At 44.4% G+C, this 22,874-nt stretch overlaps 1 protein-coding gene across 3 annotated transcripts in view; it reads left to right on the top strand.

Moving 5' to 3' along the window:
• The window catches only part of nup188 (nucleoporin 188), a 126,211-nt gene that overhangs the window by 22,499 nt on the left and 80,838 nt on the right, over nucleotides 1-22,874 (top strand). For 2 of the 3 annotated variants that reach the window (XM_038781467.1, XM_038781469.1), the window contains exons 10-17: nucleotides 2,247-2,361; nucleotides 5,470-5,670; nucleotides 8,991-9,080; nucleotides 10,573-10,638; nucleotides 13,380-13,466; nucleotides 17,816-17,935; nucleotides 18,229-18,355; nucleotides 20,821-20,976. In XM_038781467.1, coding sequence (XP_038637395.1) covers nucleotides 2,247-2,361; nucleotides 5,470-5,670; nucleotides 8,991-9,080; nucleotides 10,573-10,638; nucleotides 13,380-13,466; nucleotides 17,816-17,935; nucleotides 18,229-18,355; nucleotides 20,821-20,976 — 962 coding nt within the window. The remainder of the gene's footprint in view (nucleotides 1-2,246; nucleotides 2,362-5,469; nucleotides 5,671-8,990; nucleotides 9,081-10,572; nucleotides 10,639-13,379; nucleotides 13,467-17,815; nucleotides 17,936-18,228; nucleotides 18,356-20,820; nucleotides 20,977-22,874) is intronic. The other variant, XM_038781468.1, reaches the window with a different exon arrangement.

Raw genomic sequence — 22,874 nt, 5'->3', positions numbered from 1 at the left:
AATACATTTTGAGATGAATTGGTTTTTAAGAATTTTCAGTTGTAGTGTATTGTGATTTGCAATGTGGTAATGTTATGTGGATAGATTTTCCATTATCTAGAAATAAATTACTGATAAATGTGTAAATTTCATCATTTTCCAAATGTTACATTCTGCACTTCTCCCTAATATTTAGAAATTATATTTGAGACTTTGGAATACACACCACTTGTGCTGTAATTTAATTTGAGAACAGTAGATCCAAAGATGTGGAGGTTAGGTGCGGTTACGGGGGTCGGGTGGGGAGGGGGAGGGGGAGGGGGAAGGTTGGGCCTAGGTAGGGTGCTCTTTCAGAGGGCTAGTGCAGACTTGATGGCCCAAATAGCCTCCTGCACTGTAGCGGTTCTATGCTTCTAGGATGTCCCCACTTTCAGTCACCCCCTTCTACCTTTCAAGACACATAGAATGTTTCTTACTTCCACTGCTGCAGTGCAAAATGGCGCTATGCATTATGCTTAAAGGACAGTTGATCGTAAGTGTTCCTCTAATTTTGACTTAATCATAAGTTAATTTCTGCTTTCATACATATAGTGAGATTGGTTTCAATGCAAGATAATGTAAAATGCACAGACTATTACAACTGCTATAACAAGAAGAAAAAAATGAAACTGGAATGGATGTTCATCCAGTATGGCAATTACATTAAAAATAGGTTCTGTCCATCCAGTTGCATGCTTCTAACCATTCTGTGAGCAGTAAATCCTGGAGTTAGTATGCAATAATACCTAATTGTTATAAGGTGGGTTATCTTTAATGGCTGAGCAAGTTATTTGAATAAGTAGCAGGGCCATGCAGACCAGAACAAAAAAACCACGCTGAAAATATTCCTGATGGCAGGGTTAGCAGAGCTGGCTTCGTTCTGTGAACAAAACAGCCAGGTACCATTGTGATAGCAATCTTTGGTGCTTTTGTGATCTTTATTCTCATGGTAAAAAATATTCCATTGGTTGTCTCCAGGTCAAGGATTTAGTTGGCAGTTTATGCCCTGACATGAAAATGTCTCTGGTACTCTTCAGCACTGAATCTTCTGTAGAGTTAAATACATGAAGGCTCTCCAGAACACACCCACCCAATCTTTGAATAGAAACTGATCCTGGTTTGATGACAAAAAGAAGCATCTTTTATCACGTTGTGAACGGGAAGATTTACACCTTGAATGTTGTAATCTGTGTTAATCCTGCTATTGTTTAATTTTAACTTTCAATAAATATTATTTGCAGATATTCTAAGGCTGTGTTGGAGTGGTGATTATCCCAATATCCGATGACTAGAGGGCACAATAGGACTTCGGTTTTAGTTTTTATCTATTTTTGTCTTTAAAAAATTGCCAAGTTCTGTTTCACATTGCGTATTGCTGCATTTGCAGGTATTGTGCATATACGGTCATGCTTTGGTTTATAAGAGGCAAGGACTTTGTACCTAATACGTGAAATCTCTTGGTGATTACTGATAATTTTAATGCACAGCTGGTGGTGATTTAAGATGCGTTGGTGGGAAATAAATATAATTTGAGAGGCTGTAGATTTAGCACTGAGACGAGGAAGAACTACTTCTCTCAGAGGGTGGTGAGTTTGTGGAACTCGCTGCCCCATAGTGCGGTGATGTCTGAGTTATTAAATGGTTTCAAGAATGTGTTAAAAGGATATGAGGAACAGGTAGGCAGGTGGATTTGAGACCAGGAAGAGATCAGCCATGACGTGATTAAATGGCGTAACAGGCTCAGGTGGCTGAATAGCCTACTTCTCTTAATTCCTCTGTTCCTAAATGTGCTACATCTGCAGGGTTAAGGAAAAGGAAAATTGTTCACCATCAGACCTCTCTCTGCTGCAAGTTGGTGAGAGCAGAACTGGGCTCAAATTTGATGCACTTTGTGTCGTTTGGTAACATACTACCCATGTCACAAGAATAGCAAGGTGATTGGTGCCTATGTTGCTGCACTCTTGTTGATTCCTTCATGGAGAGGGGGAAATTAAGGAGCAAAAAAAAAAAACCGTTCAAATCTGTCAAAGGTTATGAATAATGGTTAAATCAGTCCCAATTCACTTTCTAGAATATTTATAACTTTTTTCATCTTCAGTTTTAACTGGGGAATTTGAAGAGTTTACACTTTACAGTAATAGTTTGTGTCTGATTTCTATGTATACATTCCTATCATTGACCGTTCTCCTATGGCATTCAGGCGTATGAGCTCTGATCTTTCTCTCTAGGTATTTCAGCACCTTGACCCTGGTGGAAGGAATGGATATTGATTTCCTACACAAATGTGCTCTAGAGGAGCGAGTGGAGCAACATCAGTTTGCTAATGCTCGGGAAGTTTGCCAGGTAATCCTTTCTTAACTGAAATGCTCCATGTTGGGTGCAGTGCAATGGGAGAATAGGGCAGCAAAATTATCTGTCGTCAGCCGGGTTAATTTAATTCCGGGGCCACTGTGGCTTTTCCTGTTGTAGACTACAGGTTCACATTGTGAAACTGGAACTTCCGAGCGTGTGACTTTCACTGAGACAATTGATTTGCCTGCTGCAAGTCCCTTCTGTTGATTTAATGTATCACAGTAATTTCTCCGTGTCCTTGTGTGTGTATGACTTAATACGATATTCTAGGTGTTTTTTAAAAAAACAGTCAAGCAGTAGCATTTTGCTGTAATCTCAAAATTATCAATTGGTTTTCTCACCATATTCCTCTTAAGCATACCAACCCACATTAGAATTAACGATTGTTAAATTGGTTGGGTTTAAAATGTAAGATTTGCTTATTGACTTTTCAGTTGAGAACACTGGAAATCCTCTGGATAGTGCATTTTACTGAAGATGCACAAATCTATTGCCTATTTATGTGTTCTGAAACACTGATTCTGTGCTTTCTTTTCTGTTTTTGTTTTGTTTTTCTTTCTATTGTGTTTGAGAATGTTACATGAAAGCAAAATAGTTATGAAAAAGAATAGTGTGGGGTGGGGGGGGGGGGGGTGGTGGGGGGATAAAGCATAGGGTGTCCTTATATGCTGATGACTTGCTGTTATACGTGTCGGAACCGAGTGTGTTGATAGGGAGAATATTGGAGCTGCTTCGACTGTTTGGGTCTTTCTCAGGGTACAAGCTGAATCCAGACAAGAGTTGAGTATTTTGTGGTATCTTGGCCGGGTGGGGGGCTGCCATTCTGTAGGGCAGGGACCCACTTTAGGTACCTGGGGGTGCAGGTTGCCCAGGAGTGAGGGAGTCTCCGCAGGTACAACATTTCTAGTTTGGTGGGGAGAGTGAAAGCTGATGTGGCAAGGTGGGATGGTCTACTTCAGTCACTGGCGGGTCGGGTACAGGTGGTTAAAATGAATGTGTTGCCACGATTTCTGTTTCTTTTTCAATGCCTACCGATTTTCCTGCCAAAGGCTTTTTTCAGAGAGATTGAGGGAAGAATTAAGTCATTCATATGGGAGGGAAGGTGGCCAGAGTTAGAAAGGTGCTACTACAGAGGGGAAGGCAGGCAGGGGGTTTGGGTCTTCTGAACCTGATGTATTACTATTGGGCGGTGAATGTGGAGAAGGTGCGGACCTGGGTAAAAGGGGTTGATTACCAGTGGATCAGAATAGAGGAGAATTTGTGCAGGTGGTCGGGGCTGAAAGCACTAGCAACATCGCACTCCCGATGGCCCCGGGGAAGTACTCGGGGAGTCCGGTAATAATAGATTCATTGAGAATTTGGAGGCAGTTTCGCCAACACTTTGGGTTGGAGGCAGGGTCAAGGGAAATGCTGATTCGGGGGAAACCACAGATTTGAGCCAGGAAGGTGGGATGGAAATTTTCAAAATGGGAGGAGAAGGGGATTAAGACACTGAAAGATTTGCTTATTAGGGGTCGGTTTGCAGGATTGAAGGAGCTGGAAGTGAAGTATGGGCTGGAGAAGGGGGAAATGTTTAGATGCATGCAGGTTCAACATTTTGCCAGAAAGGAGATATGGAACTTCCCGGAGGAGCCGGCCTCCACGTTGCTGGAGGAGGTGCTGACGACAGGGGGGCTGGAGAAGGGGGCAGTGTCAGCGGTGTACGGAGCTATTTTGGACGAGAATAAGGCACCACTGGAAGGGATCAAAGCAAAGTGGGAGGAAGAGTTAGGAGAGGATATGGAGGAGGAGTTCTGGTGTGAGGTGCTCCGGAGAGTGAATGCCTCCACCTCGTGCGCGAGGTTGGGGCTGATACAGCTGAAGGTGGTATACAGAGCACACCTCACGAGGGCGAGGATGAGCCAATTGTTTGAAGGAGTAGAAGATGTGTGTGAATGTTGCGGGGTGGGGGGCCCCGCTAATCACGTTCATATGTTTCGGTCTTGTCCAAAGCTAGAGGATTACTGGAAGGAGGTTTTTAGGGTAATTTCTAAAGTTGTGCATGTGAAATTGGACCCGGGAAGCCATATTCGGGGCGTCGGACCAGCCAGGGTTGGAAACGGGTGCGGAGGCAGATGTTGTAGCCTTCGCCTCATTGATCGCCCGAAGGCGGATCCTGATGGGTTGGAGGGCAGCCTCTCCACCCTGTGCCCTGGCGTGGTGGTGGGGGGGGGAGTCTGTTGGAATTCTTGACTCTTGAGAAGGTTAAGTTTGAACTGAGGGGAAGGACAGAAGGGTTCTACAATTCATGGGCATTATTCATCATGCACTTTCAAGAACTGGATAACATCGAACATTAGTTGGGGGAGTGGGTGGGAAGGTTGAGGGGAGGGGGGGCGATGGGTGTTAATGGTGGCTATGGATGATTCCTGATTCCTTTTTGTCAGTTATTTAAATGAACATGTGGGCGAATGTTTTGGGTTTGGGGGGAGGATGGGATCGTTGTTATTGATATGGGGATTGACATATTTGTTACTGATTATTGTTGATTGTTGGTGGGTGTAAATTTGGGAGAAAATGCGAACAAGGAGGAGAATAAAGAAATATTTCTTCAAAAAAAGAAAGCAAAATAGTTGTTTCTTTTTTTTTGTTTGGGCAATTTAGCATGTCCAATCCACCTAACCTGCATATCTTTTTGGGACTTGTGGGAGGAAACCGGAGCACCCGGAGGAAACCCATGCAGACACGGGGAGAACGTGCAGACTCTGCACAAACAGTGACCCAGCGGGGAATCGAACCTGGCACCATGGCGCTGTGAAGCCAGAGTGCGATCCACTTGTGCTACCATGCCGCCCTTGCGAAATAGTTTAAAAAGATATAAAGAGCATTCCACACTGCCCAGATTTTGTAATGATTGACAACTAGTTAACAGTGGACTGATTTTAATTGACCTTATTCTTGTGGGTTCTGTAAATTGTATCTGATATAAGCCAACAAATTCAGCATTTTGCTGTTATTTTGACTTCTGTGACATGCATGCCATACAGAAGGACTTTTTAATCCCATTGTCTACAATTTGTTTGATATGGATTTTCTACGAAATGTATCTTTTCCTTACAGGAGATGGACAAGTTGCTGCTAACATTCGGGGACGTACCGCATCATTCACCAGTGTTGCTGTCTTGGGCTCTACTGCGTCATACATTGAACGTGGATGAAGCAGCTCATGTAATTAGGCGCTTGGGAAGCACTGCTATTCAGCAGAATGTATTTCAGTGCATGACACAGATGCTTAAGACACTTGGAAGTGGGGGAAACAATGTAAGTAGTGTTGGAAGATAGTACCATATAACTGTTCATCATGAGCACTGTTTACAATCGAAGCCAAAATGGTTTAGAGAATTGTGTTCTAGCATAGGTTTGTTTGCCGTCTGCCTTATATCATTCAGCTCAGGAAAAATCTATTTTGCATCATTTTCATCTCAACCATGTAGATGTGGGACATACCCAGTAGCAAGTTAAACTGCAATATCAGTCTGTGGATACAAATTATGAATTAGAAAGACAAATTGAAAGCATGAGGCTCAAATGAGTTGAAAAGAAACGGAAACCACGTACTTGCTGTGGAGGAAATTACACTGCAAAACCCAGTCTACGTATGGGACAGATATTGTATGGCAATCATCAGTCCCAGTTAAGTAGTAGCTGTCAGATCATTTTTATGGATAGAAGGAACTACAAAGATTCACATGTAACTGACTTATTTTTGTCTCTTACCTATGAACGAGCCAACTCCACTATAATAGACTTGGTCCATATTCTTTGTAGTGTAATCTTAATTGAATTTTCCAACTATTTGAAAAAGATTTGAAACAAAGTTGAGCAAATACCTCAACTGGGAACTCCTGATGTTTAATCCTACTGAGCTGAGTGAATCCTTCTCTGATTAGTTGAGCAGTGCGAAGTTCTAATGTGATACATTTGTGGCATAAGTTACCATGGAAAGCCATTGAAACAAATACAATAGTAACCATCAGAAGGTGGTTCGAGTCCTAAACTGACTACCCGAGTGGGTGGTGGAGACGGGTACAATGGAGGCACTCAAAAGGGAATTGGATTGCCATCTGAAAATAAGTCATGTAAGGTTACGCCGATAAGGCAGGGGAGTGGGACTTGGTAGAATGCTCTTTCAGGTTTGATGAGTCAAAAGCCTCCTTCTGTGCCAAAGATTCTATGGTGATAACCAAATATTCCAAGCTGTTTCACAAGCGTAATCAGGAAAACTTTGACACTGAACTTCCAAAGGAGATATTGGGTGGCACAGTGGTTAGCACTGCTGCATCACAGCACCAGGGACCCGCATTCAGTTCCATCCTTGAGTGTATGGAGTTTGCATGTTCTCTCCCTGTCTGCCTGGGTTTCCTTCGGGTGCTCCGGTTTATCCTACAGTGCAAAGATGTGCAAGTTGGGTAGATTGGCCATTCCAAATTGCCCTTTAGTTCCCTAAGGTTAGGTGGAGTTATGGTGTTACAGGGATAGGGCGGGGGAGTGGGCTTAGTTAGGGTACTGAGGGTCTGTGCAGACTCGATGGGCCTAATGGCCTTCTCCTACACTGTAAGGATTTTATGATTAGGTCACGTAGTTGGCCCCAGAGAGGTAGCTTTTCAGGAGTGCATTGAATGAGGAGAGATATGGAGAGGTTTAGGGGAGGAACCATAGAAATAATACAGCACAGAAGGAGACCATTCGGCTTATCTTGTCCGTGCTGATCCAAAGACAATCAGGTGCTATTTCTAATCCCATTTTCCTGTGCATGGCCTATAGCCCTATAGCTTACAGCACTTGAGGTGCAGATCCAGGTACTTAGTGTTCAGGGTCTCTGCCTCCACTACCAACTCAGGCAGTGAATTCCCACCACCCACTGTAAAAAATGTTTTTCCCTTCTCTTTAATCCTTCAGCTTGAATCTATGACCTCTGTTTTCTGAACTCTCTGCCAAGGGAAGCAGGTTCCTCCTGTTTACCCTATCTCTACCATTCACAATTTTGTATACCTCAATCATGTCACCCCTCACTCTTCTCTGTTCCAAGGAAATCAACTCCAACCATGCCAACCTCTCCGTAGCTACAATTCTCCAGCCCTGGCAACCTTGTAGTAAGTCTTCCCTGCACACTGTCCCGAGCAATTACATCCTTCCTGAAATGTGGTGACCAGGTTTGCACACAATACTCCAGTTGTGGCCTCACAAATGTCTTATACAGTTCTACCATTATACCCCTGCTTTTATATTCTATACCTTGCCAATGAAAGAGAACATTCCATATGCCTTCTTTACAACCTTATCTACCTGTTCTGCTACCATTAGGGACTTATGCACTTGCACGCCAATATTTCTCCCTTTATCTACCTCTTTCAGTATATTCCCATTTATCGTGTATTCCCTTTTACTGTTTGACCGCCCTAAACTTCACAGAGTTCAGACAACACAGTTCAACAGTATCTGCTGCTTTCCTGCCCACTCCCCCAACCCATCTATGTCATGTTGGGAGTTTGCAGCTATCCTCTACACAGCCAATTTTTGTGTCATCTACAAATTTTTTAACTAAACCAATTTTGGATCCAATTTGTCACATGAAATGAAAATCGCTTATTGTCACAATTAGGCTTCAAATTAAGTTACTGTGAAAAGCCCCGGCGCCTGTTCGGCGAGGCTGGTATGGAAATTGAACCGTGCTGCTGGCCTGCCTTGGTCTGCTTTAAAAGCCAGCTATTTAGCTCTGTGCTAAACCAGCCACTGGGTTTGATACATTGCCCTGTATCCCATGGGCATTTACTTTTTTGACCTGTCTGCCATGTGGGACTTTGTCAAATGCCGTACTAAAATCTATGCAGACAGCATTCACTACTACCCATATCAATCCTCCTTGCCACTTCCTCAAATAATTCAATCAAATTTGTACGGCATGACCGTCCCTGAACAAAGCCATGCGAACTATCCCTGACTACAGTAAGAAGCCTTACAACACCAGGTTAAAGTCCAACAGGTTTGTTTCAAACACGAGCTTTCAGAGCGCAGCTCCTTCTTCAGGTGACTGGAGAGGTATGATCCAGAAACATTTATACAGACAAAGTCAGCGATCCTTGACTAGTCTATGCCTTTCTAAACTCCGGGGCTTGGGGGCTAAGCAGCTGACGACATTGCCCCCAATAGTGAGGTGAAGGAAATCAAGGACATACAAAGACAAGAACTGGCGGAACATAATATGAATGTGTTTCTGAGTATTCTGAACAAGAGGTATAAATGAGAGCGTTTTGGTGCGTAAATGGACCTTTTACTACTAATATGGACTTGTTCCAAGTTGAACAAATAAGGTAATCTTAAATTTATGGTTAGCAAGTATGATACAGCCGCTTATATTTTGTGGGGTAATGATGATGGTTGACGAACACTAAAGGCAGGTGTTGGCTTGTGTAATTCTATTTTTGTAAAGGTTTGACATTGGGCAAATTTTAAGAACAGAATGAAACTGCGATTATTTTCCCTTTTTAGTCTGCTTTTTATCTGCTGGATTGCAGGATATCTTATGTCTACCATGCATAACTTTAAAAATGCAGTGATAGAATGTGTTTTGTATCTTTCAGTGTACAGCCAGTACAGCGCGAATGTGCATTTATGGATTGCTCTCATTTGTCTTGACGTCTTTTGAAGAAGAAACTTTGGGCGATCAACAGGTACAGAATGTGCATTGGTATTGACTATTTGAATGTACGCATAGAAAGCTCCAAGTAAAAAGAAATGAATCCTGTCAATAAAATAGTACTAGAAACAGGGTGGCACAGTGGTTAGCAGTGCTGCATCATGGCGCTGAGGACCCAGGTTCGATCCTGGCCCCGGGTCACAGCCCTGTGGCATTTGCACATTCTCCCCGTGTCTGCGTGGGTCTCATCCCCACAACCTAAAAATATGCACGGTCGGTAGATTGGCCATGCTAAATTGCCCTTTGGGGAAAAAAAAGAATTGGGCACTTTAAATTTATTTTAAATAAATAATAAAATAGTACCAGATATATAAGGGACAGGATTCCCTGGCCTCCCAGCCATGTGTTTCTCAGCAGCGGGAGATGGTAAGTCATTCGTTTGCAGGTTGATTCTCTGCTCCCACCATTTGTCATTAGGATTTCTCAGTTAAGCCACTCCATGCAGCTGGGAAACCCGCAGGCAGGGATGTACTGCCGGCAGGACCAGATAATCCTGCTGCCAGCGAACAGCTGGAGAATTCCGGCCAAGGTAAATTATAATAAAATGACAGCATTTAACTTTAAATTTGGGACTGAATTGTGCCTCGCCCAATTACCGTGGGATTTTCACAGTCACTTCATTGCAGTGTAATGTGAGCCTACTTGTGGCAATAATAAAGATTGTTACAAATAAACTTATGACCATTCAGTCATAATGTGGTGATATCTTTCAAGTTGTCACTGATTTTTAAAATTTGGAAATAAAGTCTCCTCATTTTGTCCTCTTCACTTATTTTCTTTGGTGTTTGGTCTCTCAGGGTTGGATCATCACCTGCGACCAGGTGCTCGCCAGTGCCATCCTTAACTGATATTCAGTTAAGCTGCTGAAGCATGTTTTTTGGAAGATTGTTCCTTTCACTTTGATCTCACCCCAACCTACTCAAAGGCATGGCCGTGATTAGGTGCTCAGTCTTGCAAGGATCAAACATGTGCTTTGGGTCTATCAGTTGGGATTCAATATTAAACACGGCTGTCCTATATACTACTTAAAAAAAAAAAGACTTACAAATAGATTTGCCACAGGCATTGGTGAAGGGACTTCCTATTAAGTTTCAAAATTTTGCTGAGGTTTATTTTTAAGGTTCCTGTAGATAATTCCAAAATATATATTTTTACCTCGAGTGCTCTTCTGTCCACAATTGTTCCTAATCAACGTTAGAACTGTTTCAAGCATTTATTTCATGAGGAAACAAAAGCTATCCTATTTCTATGTTGCAGTTCTGGGAGATAGTGACTTGTTTTTGGGCCTCTGCTTCCCTGTTTGGGCATGATCAGAAATTGGCATAGTTTTCCATTTGGCTCTTATTCATCCATGGTCCTAGTAATTGTGCTTTGTTTTGATGACAGTATGTTTTGAGAATAACTATCATTTATGCTTCATGTACTTTTTGGAAGTAGACTTATTTAATCCAGTTCTTCTTTTCCAGCATTTGATTGATGTTGCCTGTGAGGTGTTCACAGCCCCTAATCTGGCTGAACTTTTTTGGGAGACTGTGAGTACATTAGATTGTGTTTATCTAAAAATTGCAAAGATGGGACTGACATTATTGACCTTCTGCAGCGGGATCAAAAAAGTTAATTAAATCAAGATGGCAATTTTCATAGAACGTTACAGCGCAGTACGGGCCCTTCGGCCCTCGATCTTGCGCCGACCTGTGAAACCATCTGAATCCTATCTGACCTACACTATTCCATTTTCATCCATATGTCTATCCAGTGACCGCTTAAATGCCCTTAAAGTTGGTGAGTCTACTACTGTTGCAGGCAGGGCGTTCCACACCCCTACTACTCTCTGAGTAAAGAAACTGCCTCTGACATCTGTCCTATATCTACCACCCCTCAATTTAAAGCTGTGTCCCCTCGTGTTTGTCATCCCCATCCGAGGAAAAAGACTCTCACTGTCCACCCTATTTAACCCGCTGACTATTTTATATGACTCTATTAAGTCACCTCTCAGCCTTCTTCTCGCTAACGAAAACAACTTCAAGTCCCTGAGCCTTTCCTCATAAGACCTTCCCTCCATACCAGGCAACATCCTAGTAAATCGCCTCTGAACCCTTTCCAAAGCTTCCACATCCTTCCTATAATGTGGTGACCAGAACTGCACGCAGTACTCCAGGAGCGGCCGCACCAGAGTTATGTACAGCTGCAGCATGACCATGTGGCTCCGAAACTCAATCCCCCTACTGACAAAGGCTAGCACACCATAAGCCTTCTTAACAGCCCTATTAACCTGGGTGGCAACTTCAGGGATTTATGTACCTGGATGCCGATATCCCTCTGTTCATCTACACTACCAAGAATCTTGCCATTAGCCCAGTACTCTGCATTCCTGTTACTCCTTCCAAAGTGAACCACCTCACACTTTTCCGCATTAAACTCCATCTGCCACCTCTCAGCCCAGCTCTGCAGCTTATCTATATCCCTCTGTAACCTATAACATCCTTCAGCACTATCCACAACTCCACCGACCTGCATGTCATCTGCAAATTTACTAACCCATCCTTCTACACCCTCTTCCAGGTCATTTATAAAAATGACAAGCAGCAGTGGCCCCAAAACAGATCCTTGCGGTACACCACTAGTAACTGAACTCCAGGATGAACATTTGCCATCAATCACCTGTTTTCTTTCAGCTAGCCAATTACTGATCTAAACCGCTAAATCACCTTCAATCCCATACCGTGGGGAACCTTATCAAACGCCTTACTGAAATCCATATACACCACATCAACCGCTTTACCCTCATCCACCTGTTTGGTCACCTTCTCAAAAAACTCAATAAGGTTTGTGAGGCATGACCTACCCTTCACAAAACCGTGTTGACTATCGCTAATCAACTTGTTCTTTTCAAGATGATTATACACCCTATCTCTTATAACCTTTTCCAACATTTTACCCACAACCGAAGTAAGGCTCACAGGTCTATAATTACCAGGGTTGTCTCTACTCCCCTTCTTGAACAAGGGGACAACATTTGCTACCCTCCAGTCTTCCGGCACTATTCCTGTCGACAAAGACGACATAAGATCAAGGACAAATGCTCTGCAATCTCCTCCCTGGCTTCCCAGAGAATCCTAGGATAAATCCCATCTGGCCCAGGGGACTTAGCAATTTAACACCTCCTCCTTGTGAACCTCAATCCCATCTAGCCTGGTCGACTGTACCTGAGTATTCTCCTCGACAACATTGTCTTTCTCCAGTGTAAACACTGACGAAAAATATCCATTTAACGCTTCCCCTATCTCCTCTGATTCCACACACAACTTTCCACTGTTATCCTTGATTGGCCCTAAACTTACTCTAGTCATTCTTTTGTTCCTGATATACCTATTGAAAGCCTTAGGGTTTTCCTTGATCCTATCCGCCAACGACTTTTCGTGTCCTCTCCTCGCTCTTCTTAACTCTCCCTTTAGGTCCTTCCTGGCTAACTTGTAACTCTTAAGTGCCCTAACTGAGCCTTCATGTCTCATCCTAACATAAGCCTACTTCTTCCTCTTGACAAGTGCTTCAACTTCTTTAGAAAACCACGGTTCCCTTGCTCGACCACTCCCTCCCTGCCTGACAGGTACATACTTATCAAGGACACGCAGTAGCTGTTCCTTGAAAAAGCTTCACATTTTGATTATACCCATCCCCTGCAGTTTCCTTCCCCATCCTATACATCCTAAATCTTGCCGAGTAGCATCATAATTGCCTTTCCCCCAGCTATAATTCTTGCCTTGTGGTATATACCTATCCCTGCCCATCGCTAAAGTAAACATAACCGAATTGTGATCACTATCACCAAAGTGCTCACCTACATCTAAATCTAACACCTGGCCGGGTTCATTACCCAGTACCAAATCCAATGTGGCATCGCCCCTTGTTGGCCTGTCTACATACTGTGTCAGAAAACCCTCCTGCACACACTGCACAAAAACTGACCCATCTATAGTACTCAAACTATAGTATTTCCAGTCAATACTTGGAAAGTTAAAGTCCCCCATAACAACTACCCTGTTACTCTTGCTCCTGTCGAGAATCATCTTTGCAATCCTTTCCTCTACACCTCTGGAACAATTCGGAGGTCTATAGACAACTCCCAACAGGGTGACCTCTCCTCTCCTGTTCCTAACCTCGGCCCATACTACCTCAGTAGACGAGTCCTCAAACGTCCTTTCTGCCGCCGTAATACTTTCCTTGATTAACAATGCCACACCCCCCTCTTTTACCATCTTCTCTGTTCTTACAGAAACATCTAAATCCTGGAACCTGCAAAAACCATTCCTGTCCCTGCTCTACCCATGTCTCCGAGATCGCCACAACATCGAAAACCCAGGTACAAACCCATGCTGCAAGCTCACCCACCTTATTCCGGATGCTCCTGGTGTTGAAGTAGACACACGTCAGACCAGCGTCTAGCTTGCCGGTGCCCTCTTTCGAACTTTTAACCCTATCCCTGACCTCACTACACTCAACAGCCTGTACACTGGGACTACAATTTAGGTTCCCATCCCCCTGCTGAATTAGTTTAAACCCCTCTGAAGAGTACTAGCAAATCTCCCCCCCCCCCAGGATATTGGTACCCCTCTGGTTTAGGTGTAGACCATCCTGTTTGTAGAGGTCCCACCTACCCCAGAATGATCCCCAATTATCCAGGAAACCAAAACCCTCCCTCCTGCACCATCCCTGTAGCCACATGTTGAACTCCTCTCTCTCCTTATTTCTCACTTCGCTAGCACGTGGCACGGGTAACAACCCAGAGATAACAACTCTGTTTGTTCTAGCTCTCAGCTTCCACCCTAGCTCCCTGAATTTCTGTCTCTAATCCCCATCTCTCTTCCTACCTATGTCGTTGGTACCTATGTGGACCACGACTTGGGGCTACTCCCCCTCCTCTTAAGGATCCCAAAAACACGATCAGAGACATCATGAACCCTGGCACCTGGGAGGCAACATACCAGCCGTGAGTTTCTTTTGTTCCCACAGAACCTCCTGTCTGTTCCTCTAACTATGGAGTCCCCAATGACAAGTGATCTGCTCCTCTTCTCCCTTCCCTTCTGAGCAACAGGGACAGACTCTGTGCCAGAGACCTGTGCCCCATTGCTTACCCCAAAACGGTATACTTGTTATTGAGGGGAACGACCACAGTGGATCCCTGCACTGCCTGCCGGTTCCCCCTCGTTCCCCTGACGGTAACCCATCTACCTTCTTCTTTTACCTGAGGTGTGAACCCCTCCGCCTCCTGAATGATCCGAAGTTCATCCATCTCCAGCTCTAGTTCCCTAATGCGGTTCTCGAGGAGCTGGAGTTGCGTGCACTTCCCGCAGATGTAGCCAGCAGGACACTCGAGGTGACCCTTACCTCCCACATTCTGCAGGATGAACATTCAACTGCCCTAGCCTCCATTCCCACCCAATTACTGAAAAACCAAAAAAAACAACAACAAAAAAAACAAAACTTGTTAGTTTAGCAATCCGACGGACAGAACTTTTTTTTCTGGTTAGAGGAGGAGGATGGGTGGGAGACACTACCTAAGTAGTGTTTCGGGTAAAGCAACCACACAAATATGTACCTCACTTACCCAGCAGTCCCACGTGCGCTCCGCCTATAGACAAATTAAGTTTTTAAATTAAACAATCAGTCACTCACCTTCCCGGCAGTCCCCATGACAGCACTCCCTCTCCTCCTGCTGCTGAAACACGGCGCTCTCCCCTCGCTCTCACTATGTCCCCGCCGCTCTCCTCGCGCTCTTTCACTGAGTCTCCGCCGCTCTCCTCGCGCTCTTTTATCCTGTGTCCCCGCCGCTCTCCTCGCGCTCTTTCACTGTGTCCCCGCCGCTCTCCTCGCACTCTTTTATCCTGTGTCCCGCCGCTCTCCTTGCTCTCACTGAGTCTCGGCCGCTCTCCTTGCTCTCACTGAGTCTCGGCCGCTCTCCTCGCGCTCACTGAGTCTCGACCGCTCTCCTCGCTCTCACTGAGTCTCGGCCGCTCTCCTCGCTCTCACTGTGTCCCCGCCGCTCTCCTCGCGCTCTTTTATCCTGTGTCCCCGCCGCTCTCCTCGCGCTCTTTCACTGTGTCCCCGCCGCTCTCCTCGCGCTCTTTCACTGTGTCCCTGCCGTTCTCCTCACGCTCTTTTATCCTGTGTCCCCGCCGCTCTCCTCGCTCTCACTGAGTCTCCGCGCTCTCCTCGCTCTCACTGTGTCCCCGCCGCTCTCACTGTGTGCTAGAAGTACTATAGGTACAAGATCAGCCATGATCTAGTTGAATGGCGAGCAGGTTCGGCGAGGGGCCGAATCGCCTACTCCTGCTCCAATTTCCCTTCGATGGCTATCTTAGGAATGGCACCCAGATGAAAGGTGCTGAAGCAAGTTTGTTTTCTCTGCTGCTCACATACTGGGTGATGAAAATAATGGCTGTAACTTCCAAATTCCCCAGTGTCGGAGTGGAGGGTTATCCCAAAGATGCACTGGGGCTCCCTGTTGGTATTTGACACTGAAGGTTTCCACGGCAATTGCCCAGAAGTGCAAACTTCCTCGGGGCAATTGGCCTTCTCTGAGAACCATCTGAAAATGTGTTTTAAAACGCAAACTTCGGATGGTTCCGACTGAGTTACACCAACAATCAACTAGAAAGCGTTGGAATTAAGATCTTTTTTAACTTTTGGGTAACTATTTAGAACTCTTTGCACAACTCTGGCCCCCACCCCCCTCCCCCCTCCTCCAAATGTCCTATCCACTTACTGTAGACACTTATAGTCTCCCTGGCCTGTCATTTTCATTGGACCTTTAAACTTACCTGGTTCACTCCGACTCTCAATACCGGGACTCGAGGATGTGCTGCACTGCCTGGATCTCACCTGGCCTGAGTCAGAGAGTTGGGCAAGGCAGGCTTGAAATAAAATCACAGATAATTGGGCATGGAGTGTCAATCTGACACTGATTGCCTCTCTGAGGAAGTTCATGCCCAATAATTAGGAATGATTACTGACCTGTTCATAAGAGTTGTTTCTTCCTTTATTTTCTGCTGTGATGTGACTGTCGATCATCTGCCTGTGGTTGGATGAGCAGACCTTTAAAAAACATTCTATCTGGCAAGTTTTCAGAAGAATAGGGAGGGAGGTAAAAGAGGAGGGGGAGTGGCACTGTTAATTAGGAGTGCACCACAGCTGCAAAAAAGGTGGTTGTTGAGGAGGGTTTGTCTACTGAGTCAATATGGGTGGAAGTAATAAACAAGAAAGGAGTAATTACTTTATTGGGAGTTTTCTACAGACCCCCCAATAGCAGCAGAGAGACAGACAAACAGATTGGGCGGCAGATCTTGGAAAGGTGCAGAAGTAACAGAGTTGTTGTCATGGGTGACTTCAACTCCCTAATATTGACTGGAACCTCCTTAGTGCAAATGGTTTGGCTGGAGCAGATTTTGTCAGGTGTGTGCAGGAAGGATTCCTGACTCAATATGTAGATGGGCCGACTAGGGGGAATGCCATATTGGACTTGGTGCTCGGCAACGAACCAGGCCAGGTGTCAGATGTCTTGGTGGGAGAGCATTTCGGTGACAGTGACCACAACTCCTTGACCTGTACCATAGTCATGCAGAGGGATAGGAACAGACAGTATGGGAAGGTATTTAATTGGGGGAGGGGAAATTATACTGATATTAGACAGGAGCTGAGGAAGTGTCCCTCGCTTATGAAGAAAGGTTGTGGGAGGGGTTTTCTCACTGGAGGAGTTTTCTCACTGGAGCGAAGGAGGTGACTTGATAGAGGTAGAGAAGGTGATGAGAGACATGGATAGAGTGGAAAGAGACTTTTCCCCAGGGTGGAAATGGCTGTCATGAGGGGACATAATTTTAAGGTGATTGGAGGAAGGTATAGGGGAGATAAAACATAGAACATACAGTGAAGAAGGAGGCCATTCGGCCCATTGAGTCTGCACCGACCCACTTAAGCCCTCACTTCCACCCTATCCCCGTAACCCAATAACCCCCCTCACCATTTTGGTCACTAAGGGCAATTTAGCATGGCCAATCCACCTAACCTGCACGTCTTTGGACTGTGGGTGGAAACCGGAGCACTCGGAGGAAACCCACGCAGACATGGGGAGAATGTGCAGACTCCGCACAGACAGTGACCCAGCGGGGGATCGAACCTGGGACCCTGGTGCTGTGAAGCAACAGTCCTATCCACTTGTGCTACCGTGCTGCCCCACGGTAGCACAAGATGTCAGAGGTAGGTTCTTTACACCGAGAGCGGTGGGTGTGTGGAATGCACTGCCAGCAGAGGTGGTGGAGTCAGAGTCACTAGGGACATTTAAGCGACTCTTAGACAGGAACATGGACAGCAGGACATTTAAGGGGTGTAGGTTAGGTTGATCTTAGATTAGGATAAATGGTTGGCACAACATCGTGGGCTGAAGGGCCTGTACTGTGCTGTACTGTTCTATGTAAGTCTTGGGAGACTTGGACGGTTGACTCCAACGACTTAGCGAGCCGGATGTGTGTTTTTTTAATGTGTTTTGACTGACTTTGCTTGCTGTGAGCATAAATAAATAGTATGGAAGATGCCCAGGATTTTTAGTAGAGTTGTCTTATTTGATCAATTAACATTGCAATGGTTTTTACCTGTATAACCTTCCGTGTATATTCTGATTGACTTTTGTATCTGTGTCTGTTTTTTTTTAAAATCAAGGAGCCCACAGCAGGTATTGCTATTTTGTTGGACAACAATTGTGGAAATTTTCCGCAGTCTATGGCACCGTTGCTGCAGCTACTTTGTGCACTTATATCAGATAAATGCACTGCTAAAAAGGTACAAGTAAGCTATTTTAAGAAGGGAGATTCCAAGAAGCGAAATGTAAATTTTATACTTTGATGCTTTACTGCTTCTTTTAAAACTGGTAGATGGTCGTAATGCACTATTTGGGAATTAGTGTTATTGAATGACTGTGATATAAATGAAATAGTTCCAAATGAATCAATATACTTAGTTAATTAAAATATAATTATGATTGACTGATGTCGAATATTATTGTAAATATTTGTTTTCTTTTTGGTTGGTGTGGGTGTTTTTGTTCAGTTTTGACATTTATTTTTGTTTTAAAGGTTTACAGCTTTTTGGACAAAATGACATGTTATACTGAACCATATAAGCACAAACCTCATGATGTGCTTTCACATGAGGATGGAACAAGGTGGAGGAGGCAAACGCCAAAGATGCTTTATCCTCTTGGTAAGAAGTTGTTCCAGATAGTTTTGCACAGACTGTGAGAACTTGGTATGAATCGTGCACTTTTACACATCAAAACATAAGATTCTTTCAAAATAGGGATGACAATTTTTTGGATACCAGAGTAATTGAATGATTTTAGGGAATGGTGCAAGAACATGAGGTCAAAGACTTTATTGAATGGCGGAGCAGGCTTGAATAACCCGCTTCTGTTGCTGATGTTTTTATGTTACCTCCCTCCATGTTTGTAATTGGATAACTATTACATTTCCATCAGCAGAAACAGATTAAATGCACCTAAATCTCAGACTATGCCATGCTGAATTTTCACTTGTATTACTTGATTCTCTTCACTTCTGTCAACCCCTTTAACAATCACAATAGCAAAGAGGCAAAGCATTTTTAATTTTTAACCCCATTGAAGAATATTCCCACAAAGACCTCTTGCAGGGGCTGGTTTAGTTCACTCAGCTAAATCATTGGCTTTTAAAGCAGACCAAGCAGGCCAGTAGCACGGTTCGATTCCCGTACCAGCCTCCCCGGACAGGCGCCGAAATGTGGCAACTAGGGGCTTTTCGCAGTAACTTCATTGAAGCCTACTCGTGACAATAAGCGATTTTCATTACATAATTATATTGAGTTAGAATTAGAAGTAAAACTTGTTACGGTAGTGTTAGACTCCTATTTTACCTTCTAATAATAATCGGTAGTCCAGTTGGTGGGAGGTGTCAAAAATGCAATATTATTGCTAATTACTCACTTGAATGCACTTGAATAAGTACTGAATAAAAACTTAGAAGCAAAATATCAAACAATACATAAAAAAGTCAAGTACATGGAACAAGGACAAAGAAATTACTTTAAACACAAACAAACAAGAGACTATTCAAGAGTTCAGGAACAAAGACCTCAACCACAAGGTCCTATTTTTCAGGGAATTCTTATCTCTGGTTTAACCCATCATTTACTTTCAATGGCTTCTAATTCTCAGATGAGACCTCCTGGTTTGTTCAAATGAATGTCTTAGCGAATGCTTTCTTAATCAAACTTTGGACATTACTTAAGATTGACTGGCGCCTATCAAAACTAGCTTGTGTCTGCATGTGCAGGCTTAGGAAAAATGGTAGATATGTTTTCCCACATCTGTCATGTTACATAGCTTGGTAAATATCTTGCTATAACTGATTAGTTGATTAGACCGAGAACAATACATTCTCAGTGCTGAGTAGGGTAGCATGGTGGTTAGCATAAATGCTTCACAGCTCCAGGGTCCCAGGTTCGATTCCCGGCTGGGTCACTGTCTGTGTGGAGTCTGCGCGTCCTCCCCGTGTGTGCGTGGGTTTCCTCCGGGTGCTCCGGTTTCCTCCCACAGTCCAAAGATGTGCGGGTTAGGTGGATTGGCCATGCTAAATTGCCCGTAGTGTCCTAATAGTAAGGTTAAGGGGGGGGGAGTTGTTGGGTTACGGGTATAGGGTGGATACGTGGGTTTGAGTAGGGTGATCATTGCTCGGCACAACATCGAGGGCCGAAGGGCCTGTTCTGTGCTGTACTGTTCTATGTTCTATGAGTGCACTAGAATACAATGGATAATTCATTGTATGAAACAATAACTAGATTCCCACAGTCAAGTCACTTTTTAATATTTTTACCTCTCAGCTACATGCATTCAACTGGCACCTATATGAATAAATCAATACTCAGTTAGTTTATGAAATCAGCTGGCTATCCTTAAACAACACCTCAGAGAGGGTAGTGGGTACCTGGAACTCGCTGCCGGAGGAGGTGGTGGAAGCAGGGACGATAGTGAAATTTAAGGGGCATCTTGACAAATACATGAATAGGATGGGAATAGAGGGATACGGACCCAGGAAGTGTAGAAAATTTTATTTTAGACGGGCAGCATGGTCGGCACAGGCTTGGAGGGCCGAAGGACCTGTTCCTGTGCTGTACGTTTCTTTGTTCTTTGAGGAGGAGGAGGGTGGGGCAGTCATGGTGGGGAAGGGGTCAGTCTTGCACTGGTCACCAGCTTGTATGGAAGGAGTTCACTTAACCAGGGAAAAATTTGTGTCCTGGGGAGAAGCAAAAATAACTGAACATTCTGAATGCTGAAGGGTTGCCTTTTCTTCCTACCCCTAGTTTTTCCTTATCACTCCTGGCAGGAGCCTCTTTCCAATAGGTATCTTGCTGGATAAGCTGGTTAATACGTTAATGCACTGGACTATCCGTGCCGTTTATAATCTAGGATCAATAATGGACCGAGGATATAAGATGCAAAATATAAGATACAAAGTAAAAGAGTTGGTGAAACATTATTATCTTTGAGCTAGCATTAGGCATCAAAGTAAGCTTAATATTGATGTATGTTGGAATACATTCTCACAATGGCTGCAATTGTTAGAAAGAATTATGTAACAAAAAAAGAAGTAACTCATGTATTCAATAAATGTCATTATTTTACCCAATCCTAGGATCTGGTCAGGCTAATATACGTATGCCGCAGGGTACATGTGGACTCGTATTGCCTGCAGGCCAGGGCTCTCTTGTACGTTGGGATTTCTCATACAGTTCCTGGACGGTTTTCACTTGTGAAATTGAGATGCTGTTGCACGTGGTTTCAACAGCAGGTGAGTTTGATTTGTGTGAGAACTCTTTACAACTTCGGCTGTTATACCCTATAATTTTGGATGTAGTTGGTGAACCCTCTGTAAAGTAACAAAATTTATTTCAAAAAGTCAAAAAGGACAACAACTTAATTCAAATTTTGTTGAAATCAAAGTTTAACAGCCTGGATTTGTTGTCAGCGGTGTATTAATGGTTCTCAATGCTGATCTGGAAGAATGTTGCGCACAAAGATCTAGTGATCTCTGTGGCATGGATTTTCCTATTTCTTATACTAGTTTGAATATGGTACCAAGTCAAGGGGATCTCCGGGTGTCCAATACGTGATTTAGTCGAGCAACTAAGCAACCAAACACATTGAATTATTCTACAAACTGCAAATCAGTGAGTAACTGCACTGATTAACTTCACTTCTAAGTAACATTTAGAGCGCAAGATAAATAATTGGGAGATACAATAATAATAATATTTTATTAAGGTCTTTATTTATGTTACTGTTATAAAAATGTTCAATGACATCAACATGGTAAAATAAATATTCCCCCCCCCCACTCCCCCAATCTTCACGCACCTCAACCATCCAACACCCCTTTGGAATACTGCATCTGCTGACATTTTAATTTTCCCCGAGAAAGTCGACGAATGGCTGCCACCTCTGGGAGAACCCTAACATTGACCCTCTTAGGGCAAACTTTATTTTCTCGAGACTGAGAAACCCAGCCATGTCACTAACCCAGGTCTCTACACTCGGGGGGCTTCGAGTCCCTCCACACTAACAAGATCCATCTTCGGGCTACCAGGGAGGCAAAGGACAAGACATCAGCCTTTTTCGCCCCCTGAACTCCCGGATCTTCCGACACTCCAAAGATCGCTACCTCCCGACTCGGCACCACCCATGTTTTTAGTTCATGGACATTGCCGTAGCAAAACCCTGCCAAAACCCTCTAAGCTTCGGGCTGGGCTTCCCGTGCACCCCGCACACCTACCCTCAACCCCGAAGAACTTATTCATCCTAGCCGCTGTCATGTGTCCCCTGTGGATTACCTTAAATTGTATCAGGCTAAGCCTGGCGCATGATGAGGAGGGATTAACCCCGCTTAGTGCATCCGTCCATAGCCCTCCCTCTCCTCTTCACTCGTCCTCCCACTTCCCCTTAAGCTCCTCCACCGGAATTTCCTCTGCCTCCGAAAGCTCCTGGTAAATATTCGATACCTTCCCCTCTTCCATCCAGGTACTGAAACTACTCTATCCTGTAGCCCCAGTGGCGACATCAGCGGAAAGGCCAGCACCTGTTTTCTCAGGAAGTCTCGCACCTGCAAATCCGTAAAGCAATTCCCTGCTGGCATTTTAAATTTATCCTCCAAAGCTGTCAAGTTGGGAAAGCTCCTGTCTATAAATAGATCCACCATCCTTCTAATTATTGTCCTCTGCCAACCCCACAACCCACCATCTAGCCTACCCGGTTATTATAAATCGGGGTCCAAATTGATGCTCCCTCCACTCTCTTATATTCCCTCCATTGCTCTAAGATCCTCATAGCCGCCACTACCACCAGACCTGTGGAGTATCGCACCAGCGAGAATGGCAGAGGTGCCGTTACCAATGCTCCCAAACTGGTGTTCTTACATGACGCCGCCTCCATCCGCTCCCATGCCGACCCCTCCCTCACTACCCACTTCCTAATCATGGCTATATTAGCCACCCAGTAGTAATTGCAGAAGTTCGGCAGCGCCAACTCACACTCCCCCCGACTGCGCTCCGGCAGCACTTCCTTCACTCGTGGGGTTTTACTCGCCCACACAAAGCCCAAAATAATTTTATTCACCTGCTTGAAAAAGGCCTTGGGATGAATATGGGATGCATTGAAAGACAAACAGAAATCTGGGGAGGACCCTCATTTTCA

This window comes from Scyliorhinus canicula, chromosome 21 (genome assembly GCF_902713615.1).
Source record: "Scyliorhinus canicula chromosome 21, sScyCan1.1, whole genome shotgun sequence".
NCBI classification, from domain to species: Eukaryota; Metazoa; Chordata; class Chondrichthyes; order Carcharhiniformes; family Scyliorhinidae; genus Scyliorhinus; species Scyliorhinus canicula.
This window is presented reverse-complemented; position numbering and strand designations above follow the sequence as displayed.